This window comes from Alexandromys fortis, unplaced genomic scaffold (assembly GCF_014885135.2).
Source record: "Alexandromys fortis isolate MF-2015 unplaced genomic scaffold, M_Fortis_MF-2015_v1.1 scaffold_187, whole genome shotgun sequence".
In the NCBI taxonomy this organism is placed as follows: Eukaryota; Metazoa; Chordata; class Mammalia; order Rodentia; family Cricetidae; genus Alexandromys; species Alexandromys fortis.
The window spans coordinates 2790405-2806727 of NW_026068088.1; the positions used below are offsets into that span (position 1 = coordinate 2790405).

The 16323-nt window shown below is 44.5% G+C and overlaps 2 protein-coding genes across 6 annotated transcripts in view; one reads left to right on the plus strand and one right to left on the minus strand.

Annotated features, from left to right (window-relative positions):
• The window catches only part of Parp9 (poly(ADP-ribose) polymerase family member 9), a 33250-nt gene extending 30315 nt beyond the window's left edge, over positions 1–2935 (minus strand). For 3 of the 5 annotated variants that reach the window (XM_050122366.1, XM_050122365.1, XM_050122363.1), the window contains exons 1-3: positions 2801–2935; positions 1664–1873; positions 440–542 (exon numbers count right to left, since the gene is read on the minus strand). In XM_050122366.1, the coding sequence (XP_049978323.1) occupies positions 440–454 (15 nt within the window). In that variant the 5' untranslated portion in view covers positions 455–542; positions 1664–1873; positions 2801–2935. Of the gene's footprint in view, positions 1–439; positions 543–1663; positions 1874–2352; positions 2503–2800 lie in introns of those variants that run through there. The other 2 variants (XM_050122364.1, XM_050122367.1) reach the window with 2 other exon arrangements.
• Positions 2936–2944: 9 nt separating this feature from the next.
• Dtx3l (deltex E3 ubiquitin ligase 3L) lies at positions 2945–16062 on the plus strand. Its single transcript, XM_050122368.1, has 5 exons — positions 2945–3167; positions 5683–5960; positions 8212–9759; positions 10231–10448; positions 12971–16062. Exons 1-5 carry the CDS (start codon positions 2984–2986, stop codon positions 13038–13040), a joined length of 2298 nt encoding a protein of 765 aa, XP_049978325.1. The 5' UTR covers positions 2945–2983; the 3' UTR covers positions 13041–16062.
• The last annotated feature ends 261 nt before the right edge of the window (positions 16063–16323 follow it).

Here is a 16323-nt window from a genome sequence, read left to right on the forward strand (position 1 = left end):
TGGAGCTGGAGTTACAGACAATGAGCCACCCTGTGGGTGTTGGGAATTGAACCTGGATCCTCTGGAAGAGCAGCCAGTGCTCTTAGCTACTGAGCCATCTCTCTAGCCTCCCCAAAAAACTCTGTGAGTTTGTGTATACTGCATGCGTGTAGGGGCCAACAAAGACTAGAAGAGGGCATCAGACCCCTGGAACTGTAGCTACAGGCAACACTGTGAATCACCGTGCGGGTACTAGAAACCAAACCTAGGTCATCTACATGAGCAGTATACAGTCTTAACCACTGGGCCATCTGTACAGTCCCTGGGAGAAGCTTCCGTTGAGCTAGTAAAACCATGAGGATGCAAGCTATAACTGAAGACCCCAGATTTCTTATTGTTGGGGAAAGAACTCTTCATGTAATGACTGAACTTCATGACAAAAAGGTATTTATGTTTTTACCATGTTAAAGTCCATCCTTTGGGTCTCACGTGGGTCTTTAGCTGTTTATACCAGTTCGCGTTTCCAGGCGTAGTCTGCTGATCCTGGAGAGGGTGGTCTATTTCTGGGATTAAATAGAAAGCATACAGTTAGCACCGACCAAAAAGTGAGGGAATTTGGGTTTTTGTTCTTGTTTTGAGACAGGGACTCATCATGCTTCTCTGGAACTTGCTAAGTAGATGAGGCTGGCTTACAAATCAAATATTTACCAGCTTTTGCTTCCCTAGTGCTGGGATTAAAGGCTTTTAAAACTGAGAGGGATCTTGTAAGAATAGACCACCAGGCATGGTGGCACACACCTTTAATCCCCGCACTCCAGGAGGCAGAGGGGGGCTGATCTCTGTGAGTTCAAGGCCAGCCTGGTCTACAAAGTGAGTTCCAGGACAGCCAGAGCTGTTACAAAGAAACCCTGTCACAAAACAAACAACAACAAATATATATAGAATAGGTGTGGTGGTGCACACCTTTAATCCCAGCCCTGGGAGGCAGAGACATCTGAATTTCTTGAGTTCAAGGCATCCAAGGCAAGCTTGGTCTACAGAGTTTCATGCCAAGCCTTGGAAAAAAAAAATGAGAGGGGCGGAGTGGAAGAAAAAAAAAGAACATACCATAGGAGACCTGAAAATAATTTTTGGTTAACATGTCGATGATGAGGACTCGCATGTAATTTTGCTGCTGTTACTGTCTACCTTCTGTTGAATTTTGATCTACGTCCTAAGAGAAGTCAGGATGGGGGGGGGGTGCTGTAGTGGCTGGAAGGGGCTGCTGTCTTTAAAAAGTGATGACAAAGTGGTGAGACTGAAAGTCTCCAAACAGCAGTCTTTGAGCAGTGGGGCTCCCCACAGTGTTTGAGGACTAAGAAAACGGTTTGAACCTGCAGGGGTCATATTCAACTGAACCTGTGATACAGCTCTGACCTAAAGATATCTAGATCAAAGTCGGAAACTCTGGAGAACACCATACTTTCATGATTTTAGCCTAGTAGGTAAAAACTAAAGATTATGAACAGACTCATGATTAAAACGTACAATACAGTGGTCTAAAACTGTTGCCATCGTTAAGTCTCTGGAGCGATTTACAATGTCTTTGCAATAGAAAAACTGTACATCAGAGCGCAGTTGGGAAAAAAATAACAAAACAGAGCACAGTTGTCATACATTCATCTTGAGTAAGCTGGATACTAACCGACTGCGGGGACAAGGTCCGCCTTGCCTCCAGAGGGCAGTGTTGTTTTCACAGAAGAAAGACTTCTAAGGTTCCTGGGAGACAGCTGCAGGGCATCTGTTTCGTGCCTCTGAAGCGTGCAGGCAAAGAAGCAAAAGCTTCCTTTTTCCTTGTCCTTTTATATAGACGGCTACCAGGAGGTGTGGTCCAGATTTAGGGTGTGTCTGTTACCTGAAATGATACAATTAAGAAAATCACTGACAGCCAGACGTGTTGCACAGACTTGGGGAGGAGGGCACAGGTAGATAGAGCTCTGTGAGTTCGCAGCCAGCCTGGTTCACAGTAGAGCCAGTTCCAGGACAGCTAGGGCTGTTACACGAGAGGCCTTATCTCGAAAAATAAAAACAAAAAAAGGAAGGAAGGAAGAAAACTCCTCACAAGCTCTACCCAGCTAGCTTGGGTTTTAGCTGATTCCAGATGTAGTCAAATTGTCAAGATGAGCCGTCCCCTTGTAACAAGTTAAACCATCACGATGTGTGTAAACTTTACACTTAATACACATAATCTCCACTGCATTTCTGCTGACACTGTAGATCTAAAAGAACCTTCATCCTCTCCCTGACCCATCTCATCTGCTCCAGGCCTGGGACTGAGCTCTCAGAGTACAGCTCTCCCAGGCTGGGGTACTCTCCTCCCCTCCCCCACCTCACCTTAAAATTCGGCTTGAAACCAGCTCTTGGAGGCATTGGCTTTTTGCTTTGTTCACAGGTACCAACACCTGTGGTCAGGTGCCTCTCCACCTTACTCTCTGGGGACTCTGGACAGCAAGCAGATCTGTGCTGCTGGCTATCTTAAGGACCCAAAGCCGAAAATTCCTAAGTACCCACATAACCGGTCACCAACCAGGTAAACACCCTCAATTTCTATGAGTTAATTCAGAATCACATCTCAGGAAATATAAATCCAAACAATATAGTTTCAAAGAGCACAGACATGGGAAAAACTTTTTATCCTTCTGCTGCACCCTCCCTTAAGAAGGTCGGGTCCTGGGATCCCGGTTCCCGCCACTCTTCCGATCTTGGAAAGGAAGAAGACTGCCTGGGACTCCGGAGAAATTACTACCCCAAGAGCCCACCGCCCGAGGTACAAACTACTCACCGGAGCGAGGGCCCTAGGAGACCGCAGGGAAAGAAAGGAGGTGGCTCTGCGGGGAACAGGGAGGGACCTCCTGGGAAACGAAACTGAAACTTTGCAGCCCGGGTTTCTGGGGCAAAATAAATTTTTGCTCCGTCCGGACTGTGCAAAGTCCCTGAGCCCCTAGCGAGCAAGACGCCGACTGCCATGGCTTCCAGTCCCTGCCCGCCGTCCCCGCTACTTGTGCGGCTGCCGGAGTCCATCTCCCGGGCCCACAGGAAACTAGAGAAATACTTCCAGAGCCGGGCCTCCGGAGGCGGGGAGTGCAGTGTCCAGCCCTTGGGTCCCAGCGCCCCCGACACCTTCGAGGTGAACTTCCTAGAAAGGGCAGGTGAGTCGGGACAGCAGAACCGGGCCAGGGTGGGGTGCAAAGGCAGATCATGGGGTTTCCAAACATTCATTTATGCTTCCGAGGAGAGCCCACGGGAGTGTGGCATTGCCTGTGGGAGCCGCTGCCGCCCACAGACTTTCTCCATTTCACAGTGGAGGACAGAGCCTTAGATGTGCCCAGCCCCTGACTTGGTTTGGCTGCTTCCTAGGGATAGCTTCCTTTAGCTGAGTTGCTAATTTTCCCTGCAGACCCACTGGAGAGGAGGAAGGGAAGGGTGGGGGCGGGGATCTAGGCGCGAACCCAGAGCCCTGTGCTAGCTAGGCAAGAGCTCCACCAACTGAGCTACACCCAAAGCACTTTCCTGTTGTAAATAATGGTTTCACTGATTTGTTTATTGTTTGTTATTATTTGCTTGTTGGGGGGGAGGAATGGTTTTTCGAGACAGGGTTTTTCTGTCTAACAGCCCTAGCTGTCCTGGAACTAGCCCTTGTAGACCAGGCTAGCCTCGAACTCACATCTGGGATTAAAGGCGCACGCACCAGCACCCAGCACATTGACTTGTTTTTAAATTATTACAAAAGTAATTTATGGGGGGCTGGAGAGATGGCTCAGCGGTTAAGAGCACTGCCTGCTCTTCCAAAGGTCCTGAGTTCAATTCCTAGCAACCACATGGTGGCTGACAACCATCTGTAATGAGGTCTGGACAGAATATTGTATGCATAATAAATAAATAAAATATTTTAAAAAAAGTAATTTATGGTCCTTAAAAAAAGTCAAAAGAAAAATTCCTTGGAGATGCACAATAGGAATATTATCATATATTCTTTTCTGTGAAACAGCTATTGTATATACATTTAAATCATTCTGAACTTTTCGGTTATTAGTTTGGCAGGGGTTTCCTCACTTAACTATAAAGTATCATTCTATGTCACTGAGATGAGAGTTTAAGACCAATTCAGAAGCATGGGCTTGCCCTCACCACTACCACTTTGAGACAGCATCTTGCTACTTCCTCTTGGCTGGCCTTGAACTTGTGACCCCCCCCCCCTTTACCCTTACCTCTACCCTTAAAGTGCATACCACCATACCCAGACTAGAAACACGGCTTTTAATAACCAAATGATGGTCTACAGTAAAACTTAAGCTGTCTATTTTTGAGTTCCAGATAACTTTCTCCCATCTACAACCTTCTATTCCAGAATGCCATACACTACACAACTGCTCAGGTCCTCTGTTTTTATTGGGACACAAAACTCTTCCTGGGGAGACACAACACACAAGTCCACTCACCTCAGATAAGGAGCCCACAACAGACCAAATCAAAGGAAGGATCCTACCAAAGCCCAACATGGTGAATTAATGACTTTTATTGAGGTTTCTTTCTTTTCTTTTCTTTTTAATTTTTTTGTTTTGTTTTGTTTTTTTGAGACAGGGTTTCTCTGTAGCTTTAGAGGTTGTCCTGGAACTAGCTCTGTAGACCAGGCTGGCCTTGAACTCACAGAGATCCACCTACCTCTGCCTCCTGAGTGCTGGGATTAAAGGCGTGTGCCACTACCGCCCAGCTTATTGAGGTTCCTTACAGGAGTACAGGTGAGGGGTTATTTACAGGAGCTGAAATGACTCAAAGACACCTGCATCACCAAAGTCCAGGTCAGCATGGGTAACATCTCACAAAGCTGGGAACTTGAAGCACATTGCATAGGCTGGAGGCAGCTCAGCAGCTGGAACAATGTCCTTTTTAGGTGCCTCTGTGGATCTAAACCTCCTCCAAGTAGCTCTGCAGGTTTCTGTTTCTTCCAGGCAGATGTCTGGTCTTGGTCTCCTTGCAGCTTGGCTTGTCAGAGAGTCTCCTCTGCAGTGCTGCTTTTCTGAGTCTTCCTTGTCCCTCTGTCCTGCCAGTCTCAGAGCGACTCTCAGCAGTCTTTAGTGATTACTCTAGCAGGGAGGAACCTAGTGAATCTGGTCAGATTCAGGGACTTCCTGCAGCTAATTTAACTTGTTTACCTTCTGGCTCTAGGAACTTCCCTGCAGGATAGAATGTTTCCATCTTGAGGAAATTCAGACAACAGTGCTGCATTATAGGGTTCATCCAACTAAACAATACAACATAACAAGTATTTCCAGAGTGTTCACCTTGTGTGAGGGATTAAAGTTGTCTAGAGATTCTTAAAAGTGTGTGGAAGGCCAAGTATGCAGGCACAGGACATTAATTCCAGTACTCTGGAGGCAGAGACAGGCAGATTCCTGTGAGTTCAAGGCCAGCCTGGTCTATATAGGGAGTTCCAGGACAGCAAGGATTACATATCTCAAAAACAAACAAACAAAAAAAATAAGCAAACAAAAAACCAAATGGGAGAATATGGGTAGCTTGTGTGAAAGTCCTAAACTTATGAGGGAGATTTCTGGATTTGGTACTTTCAGAAGTTCCTAGAATCAACCCAGAAAGGACACTGGGGGTCATCTGTAAGTTTTCTCTCATTTCCGTGTGAATGTGTGTTTCATGTCTCCCCTGAAGCTAAGGAGAGAGTACTGAAAAAGAGAGAGCACCAGATGGAGATTGATGGCAAACCTGTGACCATTTTCCTGGAAACCACAAAAAAGCCAGTGGAGGACCCAAGACCCAGTCCTCCGTCTCTGACACAGCCAGATGAGGCTCCAAGCTCCAGTCCTCCATCTTTGACACAGCCAGCTGAGGCTCCAAGCTCCAGTCCTCCATCTGTGACCCAGTCTCTGGATGAAGCACTGTTTGATGAAGGAACTATTTATAATTCTGATGACACTATTGTCCAGATGGTGAGTGTTGACAGAAGAGCTGGCACTGATGCTACAACTGCCCCTAGGTCACCGCTTCTGCCCTTTTGGTCCAGCAGCCTTAGCTGTGAGCTAGGTGCTGCTCTAGGTACTGGGCTACAGAGGTGAATAAACAGGGAGAAGATTCCTGTCCTCATGCAGCCTGTAGTGAGTAAGGGGGTCTGCAGAATGAACTGAGAAAAGCACTTCAAAGATAGAGATGTGGTAGGAGAATAAAAAAGGAGTTTTGTGTCAGAGAGGTACAGGGTGAAGGCATGCAAGGGGAAGATGGGAGACCTTCTTGCTGAGGTGACATTTAGCCTGAGGCTTAAATGATGAGAAGGCACCAGCCATTAACAAAATGCATTCAACAAATAGATAGGTACTGCTTAAGGTGTGACAGACACTGATGTAGGGCTGGGGGCACAGTGTGCACTGCTCTTAGGGTCTTGACATCGAATAAGGGAAACAAAGAAGAGTAAACAGATGTATAATAGAATTCTCTCCAGTGACAAGTGCGGGAAGAATAAAGAAGGATGAGTACAGTGACAGAGCCACCATCCTAAACAGGGTGTAAACAGACAAACCCACATGATGCTTCATCTAGAGAACATGGGTAAACTAAAGGACCTAGTGTAGGGGTCTGAGGAAATGCTGAAGGAAGACCCCAGACTCAAACAGTATGTAAGAGCAAGGAGTGTTATTATCAGCATATGTGAGGCCGCTCACCTGTACAAAATGACGGCAACCCCAATGGGAGCGGGCAGGCTCCTTTTAAGCACAGCTAAGGGGAGTTTTGGTGACAGTTAGGTTACCTCAAATATAATTGATCAGAGCCTGATGATGAGGGATCTGGATTGTACTTTAAAAAAAAGATTTATTTATCTTAGCTATATGAGTACTCTATGTGCATGTAGGACTTTACATCAGAAAGGAGCATCAGATCCCATGACAGACGGTTGTGGGAAATGAACTCAGGACCTCTGGAAGAGCAGCCAGTGCTCTTAACCCCTGAGTCCTTCTCCAGTCCCTGGATGGTACTGGTAAAGGGTGACTCTGGCTGCTGGGTTGAGCACAGGTGTAGGAAGGAGCCAGGAAGATGACAACAATGACAGATTCCCGAAGGTCCTGACAGAGGACTGACAAACAGGCTGAAATCTGGAAACATTTTTAAGCTGTTATCTAGAGAAAGAAGGTTCCAGGTCGATTACAGATCATCTGCAAGGGACTGGAGAGATGGCTCAGGTTAAGAGTACTGACTGCTCTTCCAGAAGTTCTGAGTTGAGTTCCTGGTAAACCACATGGTGGTTGAAAACCATCTATAATGAGATTTTGGCATGCAAGCAGAACACGGTATACATAATAAATACATCTTCAAAACAAAAAGGAATAGCAACAACAAAAAAAGATCATCTTCAAAAACCATGAGTGGAAATAAATCATTAGATATTTTTTTTGGATTTTTTTTTTTTTTTTCGAGACAGGGTTTCTCTGTGGTTTTGGAGCCTGTCCTGGAACTAGCTCTGTAGACCAGGCTGGTCTCGAACTCACAGAGATCCACCTGCCTCTGCCTCCCTAGTGCTGGGATTAAAGGCATACACCACCATCCCCTGGCTTCATTAGATATTTTTGTTTACATTACATTCAATTTGCTTTTCTCCCTATCTAATCTGGACTTTTGCATCACTGCACTTCTTAAAACAAAGGTGTAAAAGGACTTAGTAACTTTGCATGAGGTAAGTGTTTCAGTTTTCATGTTTTCTTAAAGTAAGAGTTAAGGATAGTAACAAAACGCTTATTGACATGGGGGCTAGAATCCTTCTTGGATTTAGAGCTACCTCTGAAGCTCACAAACTCTTCCTTGAGGACCACAGCAACTTCACAGAGAGTAGCGTTGCCTTCTCGGCACTCTCAGTCCCCAGGTTAAGCAGATAATGTTGTCTTTAGATACAGAATGTTGGCATGCAGGTTGCAAACGAGTTAGTTATGTGGACCTCTGGAATGAGACCTGGCCTTGACTTTCTTTGTTTAATTCATCTTTGAACTCCCCCTAGGTGAGTCTAATGTTCAAATGAGACTGACAAGCCTGGCTTGCAGCAGTATGCTCCTTTCAGCAGATTTAAAGGAGTCAACCCCTGCTTTAAAAAAAAGACAAGAAAAAAAGATCGTGGTCTTTTGTGTATTCCTGGGTGTTCTCCTGAAGGGGGTCATATCCGAGAGAGCTAATTTGTATGTGTGCCTTTTAAACTTTCAGGTCTTTCTTGCTGTGACTGCTGAGCTGAACTGTGAACTACTCTCCAAAGAGCAGAGGGCACACATAGCCTCTGTCTGCCCTGGTGTCAGAAGCATGGAGGGTAAGGATGGAATTGCCAAGGTGTGTGGCAGCTTCAAAGATATTGAGAAGATACATCATTTCTTGACTGTGCAGCTTTTGGAAAGTGAGCAGAAACAGAAGTACCCCACACACAAATACCCCCCTTCTGATGTGGAGAGACAGCCACCCAACCAGCAAGACTCGGCCATGGACTTTTCTTCGGAACCAAAAACAAGGTTAGAAGATAATTCTGAGAACTGTTTTGAAGTTCCTCTGCTTTTCCTTGAATATTTCAGACATGCCTATCCTGGTAGAATAGAGTACATAGAGAATAAATTTGGTGTAAGCATTGAAGTCCGAGACAGTGCTCCCAATATGGCCTCTGTACACTTCACCACTGGCCAACCAGGCAACTTAGAAGCAGCCTGTGAATCTTTCATCAGAGACTTTCAGAGATGCACCCAAGCCCTGAAGCAAGACTGTGTCTCTTTAGAGGACACTCAGAGAACAATGGAACTCAGACAGGAGTTGAATCGCTGCTTTCCAAAGCTCCTGATAAAGAGACAGGGAAGAAAGCTAACTCTCCTCGGGTCTCAAACTGACATTGCAGCCGCCACAGAAAAAGTCTCCCAAACTTCCTTCAAGACTCCTGTGGAAATAATGTCCTCTGGTTACATGACAGGGATTGAGGTTGATTCAACTCACTTCAGCCTTCTAAAACCAGCATTGCTCCGGGAAATCTCAGAGATAGAGGAGAAGTATAACACTTATATAAAAGTCCAAGAGAAAACCCAGAAAACCTGCATTCTATTTGACCCCAGGGATAAGGAGGTCGACCTGTCTGTGCACTCTTATGCCAGTTTCACTGATGCATTCCAACATGCCATGTGTCAGCTAACAACAGAAATCCTGCCGCTCAAACATTTGGGCAAGGGGAAAGCTCACTTACACAAGACCAAGTTTGTTGATGACTTAAAGAAAAAGCACCCAAATGTACACTTCGTGGTATCTAAAGAGTCAATGACTTTGATGGGTTTGCCGAATCAGCTTGCACAGGCAAAGCAGTATATGTTCAAGAGAATGGGACTTTCCCTACCGTCTGGAGAGAGCTTAAATGTGGATCACGAGACACCCATGGATATAGACAGGAATGACGCAAATGCAGCTTCACCTCCTCTCAGAGGCTCTGCTGACAGCTCTGGGGCCTTGAAGGTGAATGATAATGAAGATGCCTGTGCCATCTGCATGGATACCATTAGCAACAAGCATGTGCTCCCTAAGTGCAAGCATGAATTCTGCTCCTCTTGTATCACCAAGGCCTTGTCAATCAAGCCTGTCTGTCCTCTGTGCCAGACGTCCTACGGTATCCAGAAAGGGAACCAGCCAAAAGGAACCATGACTTCCACCACTTTAAGACAGTCACTTCCGGGTTATGAAGACTGTGGCACAATTGTGATTCAATACATTATAGAAAGTGGCATCCAAACAGTAAGTGTTCCAGGGAATGTGAGTTTCTTTTGGCTCTGCTAGAGTTACCAGCACCCAAGGGGTCGTCCTGTAGCCTCTTAGATGCTGATTTTCCCAGGAACTCATTCAGTGATTATGGTAGGGACATAATAGCTAGAGGCCATACTGTTTGCTTAGAACTTGGATGTCTTTTCAGCTATTTCAACAGTGTTGGGGCTGAACACAGCCCTTGTGCATGCCAAGCACGCTCTGCCAAGCTGTGCATCTAGACTTTCATGTCTTCTTTTAAAGGTAGAGACCATATGTCAGGATGGGAGGAGTTGGGTGGGTACAACTGTAATCTGAAGAGAACTATGAATTATTCAGAATATGAGCAAAATAGCATTTTCTTTTTGTTTTTCAGTAGACTTCACCTATCATGCACACACCTTTATTATAGTAGATTTCAGAGGCATGCCATTTCTTATCTAACATTTTCCTTTCCTCATACAGGATGAGCACCCTAACCCAGGAAAGCCATTCCGGGGAACACAACGAACTGCATACTTGCCTGATACTCAGGAGGGGAGAAAGGTCTTGGGTCTGCTCAGAGAAGCCTTTAACAACAGGCTGATTTTCACAGTAGGGGACTCTCGAGTATCAGGAATGTCTGATGTCGTTACATGGAATGACATCCATCATAAAACATCCACGTTTGGAGGACCAGGAAAGTAAGAGCCTTTGAAATGTAATGGTTGCTGAACAAAGTATGGGGGTGTTAAGTGCTGCGGTTTGAGGCTGTGGTATGAAAAGGCCTTCCAGCAGTAGATGTTAGCCCAGTGTCTTAGTTAGGGTTTTTGTTGTTGTGATAACCAAAAGCACCTAGGGAAGAAAGGGTATATTTGGCTTACATTTCCTGACTCACTGAGGGAAGAGGAGGCAGGAACTCAAACCAGGCAAGAAACTGGAGGAGCCAGGAGGAGCTGATGCAGAGGCCATGGAGGGATGCTGCTTACTGGCTTCTTCCCCATGGCTTGCTCAACCGGCTTTCTTTCTTTCTTTCTTTCTTTCTTTCTTTCTTTCTTTCTTTCTTTCTTTCTTTCTTTCTTTTTTCTTTTCTTCTTTTTTTTTTTTTTTTGATTTTTTGATTTTTTGAGACAGGGTTTCTCCTTAGCTTTTTGGTTCCTGTCCTGGAACTAGCTCTTGTAGACCAGGCTGGCCTCGAACTCACAGAGATCCGCCTGCCTCTGCCTCCCCAGTGCTGGGATTACAGGCGTGCGCCACCACCGCCTGGCAACAACTGGCTTTCTTATAGCCGCCCAGGATGACCAGCTCAGGGGCGACACCACTGACAGTGAACTGGACATCAATCACTAATTAAGAAAATGTGCCAGGCGGTGGTGGTGTATGCCATTAATGCCAGCACTTGGGAGGCAGAGGCCAGTAGGTTCTCTGTGAGCTCTGGTTTACAGAGCGAGTTCCAGGACAGGTTCTAAAGCTAAAAACAGAAACCCTGTCTCGAAAAACCAAAACAAAAAATAAAAAATCGTGCCAGGCAGTGGATGGATATCTTTTAGTTTGAAGCCAGCCTAGTCTATAGAGTGAGTTCCAGGTCAGGCTCCATAGCTACTAGGAAACCCTGTCTCAAAAAAGAAAAGAAAAGGAAAGAAAATAAAAAGGAAAATTCCCTACAGGTTTGCATACAGCCAGATCGTATGGTGGCAATTTCTATGTATAACCCTGGCTGTCCTGGAACTCACTCTGTAGACGAGGCCGGAACTACCTCTGTGCTAAGACTAAAGTTGTGTGACACCACCGCACAAGAAAGCAGTTCCTCAGCTGAGGTTCCCTCCTCTCTGATGACTCCAATTGTGTCTTAAAACTAGCCAACACACACAGCAAAATACTAATCCATAATGATAGCTTAAAGACAAAAAGTATTGGTCCCAGCCAGGCAGTGGTGCCACATACTTTTAATCCCAGAATTTGTAAGGAAGAGACAGGTGGATCTCTGAGTTTGAGACCAGCCTGGTCTACAGAGGAAGTTCCAGGGCAGCCAGGGCTATGTTGAGAAACACTGTCTTGAAGAAAAAAATTGGTCCCTCCAACTTTCTACTTGCCATTTATCATGTATGACTTGGTTATTAAATTTTGTATCAAAGAAGGGCAGGGTAGGGGCACAACTTTAAGTACTCAGGAGACAGAGGCAGGTGGATCTCTGAGCTCAAGGCCAGCCTGGTCTACAGAGAGAGTTCCAGGACAGCCAGGTCTACACAGAGAAACCTTGTTTCTACACCCCCTCCCACCAAATGCATCAGAAGAAAGGGTTTTCAGAACCCAAGATGAATGGTGCCCAAATCGATTTTAGGGTTTCATGTCAATTTGAAAGGTAGAACCTAGGAATGTTATTTGCTTTGACTTTTGTTTTCTTTTAGATTTATTTATTTATTTACTTTTATGTACATTAGTGTTTTTCCTGTTTTTATGTCTGTGTGAGGCTGTCAGATCACCTGAAGTTATAGACAGGTGTGAGCTACCATGTGGGTGTTGGGAATTGAACCTGGGTCTCCTGGAAGCACAGTCAGTGCTCTTAACCTCTGAGCCATGTCTCCAGCCCTGCTTTGGTTTCTTTTAAGGTCATCTTACTCTCCCTCACCCCTGTCTTTCCATAAGTCCACAAAGGTGCTGAACTCACATGGATGAAACACGGTAGAAAAAAAGTCTTCGTTATAAAGAGTCCCAAGATGGTGGGAGATGTAATTTGAAATGTGATTGTATTTTATAAAACTCAGAATTTCTCTACTTGTGGCTTCCAAAAGAAAACTATCCTGAGACCTTGTCAAGTTTTCCAATTTGAAAATCCTGCTATCATATGATTACCTTCTCTGTAGAATTTGACATTTATAACACTACGTGCACCAGTACTTGGAATGAGCTAAAGTGTTAAGCAATGTGTGGAAAACAGATGCTGCTCAGTCAGCTGGGCACTTCAGTGACCAGTCATTGTCTGATTGCCTGAGGATGCTGGATCCCAGAATACTAGATGCTCAAATGTAAATTGTTCAGATTTTGTTGTTGTTTAGAGGCAGGGTCTCACTGTGTGGCCCACACTGGCTTCAGACCCACAGAGATCTGACTGCTGTCGCCATCCCAGTGCTGGGATTAAAGGCCTGTGCCACCATACCTGGCTATTGTACAGATTCTTGAGAATTATTTGGGAGGAAGCTAACGGGATTCCTTTTTCTTCATGCAGTTTTGGCTACCCTGATCCTCATTACCTGAGGCGTGTCAAGGAGGAGCTGAAAGCAAAAGGAATTGAGTAAGGAATGCGCTGGGAAGACGTCTGTGCACTTTCAAAAGAAGTGTGTTAGGAGGCCGCAGTAGGTCAGGCCTCAATCGTTTTGTAGAAAAAACTTACAGCATTTTTCATGTTAAGTAGATGTAGTTTCTATAAAAGCAGAAGTCTGCTTGCCGGTCATTTCTAGAGTATTTCTCTTTCTTGGAAGGCAAAATATGAAGGGCATGTGCTGGGAGATCATAATGTGAGAACACATGAGCTCAGACCCGCAGCATCATTGTAAGAGTTGGTGCGATGGCATACACTTGTAAGCTTAGCCCTGGGGAGTGTAGACGGAAGGATTCCTGGAGCTCACTGGCTAGTTAGTCTAGTCCAAACCCAAACCATGGGCTCCAGGTTCACTGAGAGACCTTGTCTCAAGAAATCAGGTGCATTTGGGCATGGTGGCACATGACTTTAATGCCAGGAATTGGGAAGCAGTAGCAGGCCATCCCAGGCCAGCCTGGTCTGCATAGCCCAAGTTCCAGGACAGCCAGTGCTACATAGTGAGACTGTGGCCAAAAACAAACAAAACAAATACGAGGTAGACAGAAATAAAGACATCTAACATCACCCTCTGACCTCTAAATGCACCTGTATATACATTCATATGTACACACACACAGAGAAAAGTTTTAGGGCAGAAAAACATAAAGGATTTCAAATTTTGGCTGAGGAAGTCTGATCTCATTCTTGTGTTCTATCAGGGGTGCTGCCCAGTATGAAGTCACCTTCTATATTTTTCATTGAACCGCTAGCAACTAGTAGAACCTCTCCTGCTGCTTGTTTTGCTTGATCTATGATCTCTCTGTGCAGCTCTTGAACTCTCTTTGTGGACCAGATTGGTCCTGAATTTCGATCTACCTGCATCAGCCTTCTGAGAGCTGGGGTAAAAGACAGGTGCTACATGCCTGATTGTATTTGTTTGTTTGGGGTTTTTGTTGTTGCCTCTTTGGTTGGTTTGGTTGGTTTGGTTTTGGTGTTGGGACTTAAACCCAAGAACAGTAAGTTCTCTCCCAACACCTTTGATCATTTTCCATGGCCATCTCTCTTGTGGTATGTTAGTTGTTTGGTTTTTAATCTCTGCCTGGAAAAGTAAAACCCTTGTGTAAATGGGAAAGTGAAACCATTGTGTAAATGGAAAGTTTAAAAACAGGATTGACTGGAAGAGAACCCCACTTCCTTCCCTACCCACAGTGAGAAACATGCCCAGGAGGAGTTCAGGCAACCTTTGATAATAAGTAGAACAAGAAGAGTCTTAATTTTCAGGCTACAGAACCTAGTAGACAGTTGGTGCTTAGAATGTGTTTGTTGCCTGACTCAGCTCAGCAGACGGATGAGCATATAAAAAGATGAGTTCCTCAAATATTTGGGATTTTTTGTTTTGCTTTGTTTTGTTTTGTTTTGTTTTGTTTTTCAAGACTGGGTTTCTCTGTGGCTTTGGAGCCTGTCCTGGGACTAGCTCTGTAGACCAGGCTGGTCTCGAACTCACAGAGAACCGCCTGCCTCTGCCTCCCGAGAGCTGGGATTAATAGATGTGGGTTTTGTTTTTTGTTTTTTTCTTATTTTTTGGTTTTTCTTAAACCTTTGACTCAATCAAACCAATCTATGCTGTCTCTCTTACGGTCTTTTTAATCCTTTCCCTGGACATGAGTAAAGAAGAGCTAAACCTCCTGCAGAGTCTGTCTGGCATGTCACAGTTCTCTGTAAGCAGTTTCCATGTCAGAAGAACACCCTAGTAGAGAGTGTCCTGGTGATCTGAGGTCCACCCACTCTCCAAAATGGCAGATGCATGTCTTGAGGTTTCCCTGAAGACACACATGCACACATAAAAACATTTAGCCAGATAATAGTATAATAATAGCAAGCATTTAATGAGTAGTTACTCTGTGTGTGCCTTATGTTAATGTGATCAATACAATAGGTAGCTCTAGTCTTTCCACAGAAAACTGGTGTGCAGAAACTATTAGGTAGTCACCAAGGTAACATAATTAATAAGTGGAAGTCCTAGCTTTTACTTCAGTCCTGGTTTTATGTTTTTGAGACAGAGTCTCATGTAGGCCAAATTGGTCTTGAAATGTAGCCAAGGCTTTTCTTCAACTCTGGCCCTCCTACCTACTATCCAAGTTTTTGCATATATACTAGACTGATCTTGTTGTTGTTAATTTCTCTTTTACTCTTTTGGGGGGGGGGGCATCACACAGCTCCAAAATAATCACACAGAGACCTATTCTTACTTATAAACGGACGGCCTTAGCTTGGCTTCTTTCTAGTCTGCTTTTCTTGAGTTATTTTGTCTGCCTTTAGCCTCTGGGCTTCTACTGTTCACTATTGCTGTATATCTCTGCTTTCCTTCTGATTCCATGTCTGGCAGTGTGGCTGGGTGCCTGGCATACTCTGACCCTCCTTTTCTTGTTCCCTGATCTCTGTTCTCAGATTTCTCCTTCTGTTTATTCTCTCTGCCTGCCAGCCCTGTCTATTCTTTCTCCTGCCTCGCTATTAGCCATTTGGATCTTTATTAGACCAATTAGGTGTTTTAGGTAGGCAAAGTAACACAGCTTCATAGAGTTAAATAAAAGCAACCTAAAAGAATGCAACACCTCTTTGTTTCATTAAACAAACATTTTACAGCATAAACAAATGTAACACATCTGCAACTAATATTTCACAAGCCATCTCTCAGGATCTGCCTTCCTCTGTCTTCCAAGTGCACGGATACATCATTATGCCTCACTTCTACATCCAGCTTAAACCTTTTACTGTTGATGATTTACCAAGTTTTTATCATTAAGACTAATGATCAGTTTCTGTCATCTAATCTAGCAGTTTAATTTACTCTCCAGAGAAGCAAAAAAAAAAATGGTTTCTGTCAACTTCTGGATCTTGTATTTCATAATATATGCATACGCAAATTCAATACGGTGTGAATGCTTAATGGCATTTGGATTTCTGCTTTTGCAGGTGTTATTATCTGGCTTAAATAAATTTAGGTTCTTATTTACAACAGATTTTATGGTTTCCCTTATTTCTCATTGTTTTTTCCTTAGGTTGGAATTCTGAGTGTTTCCTATGACACATATGGTATACAGTGGTGTATGGCTTCACGTTTGATTATAAAAAATATCATATTTCTCAGTATTTTTCCCTTCTAGAGAATATAGGTTGCTATAGAAACAAAAATAGACCACAGGGACAGTGATATAGGTCAGAGGGTAAAGGTGCTTGCTGTTGATGTGGGATGTCCTTCTGTATATGTGTTGCTTTTAATG

Bases quoted from the DNA above. Each gene is read 5' to 3' on its own strand.
- Dtx3l (XM_050122368.1), top strand. From the start codon at position 2,984: ATGGCTTCCAGTCCCTGCCCGCCGTCCCCGCTACTTGTGCGGCTGCCG. The intron at 3,168-5,682 runs GTGAGTCGGGAC...TCTCCCCTGAAG, and splicing joins GAACTTCCTAGAAAGGGCAG to CTAAGGAGAGAGTACTGAAA. The intron at 10,449-12,970 runs GTAAGAGCCTTT...TTCTTCATGCAG, and splicing joins ACGTTTGGAGGACCAGGAAA to TTTTGGCTACCCTGATCCTC.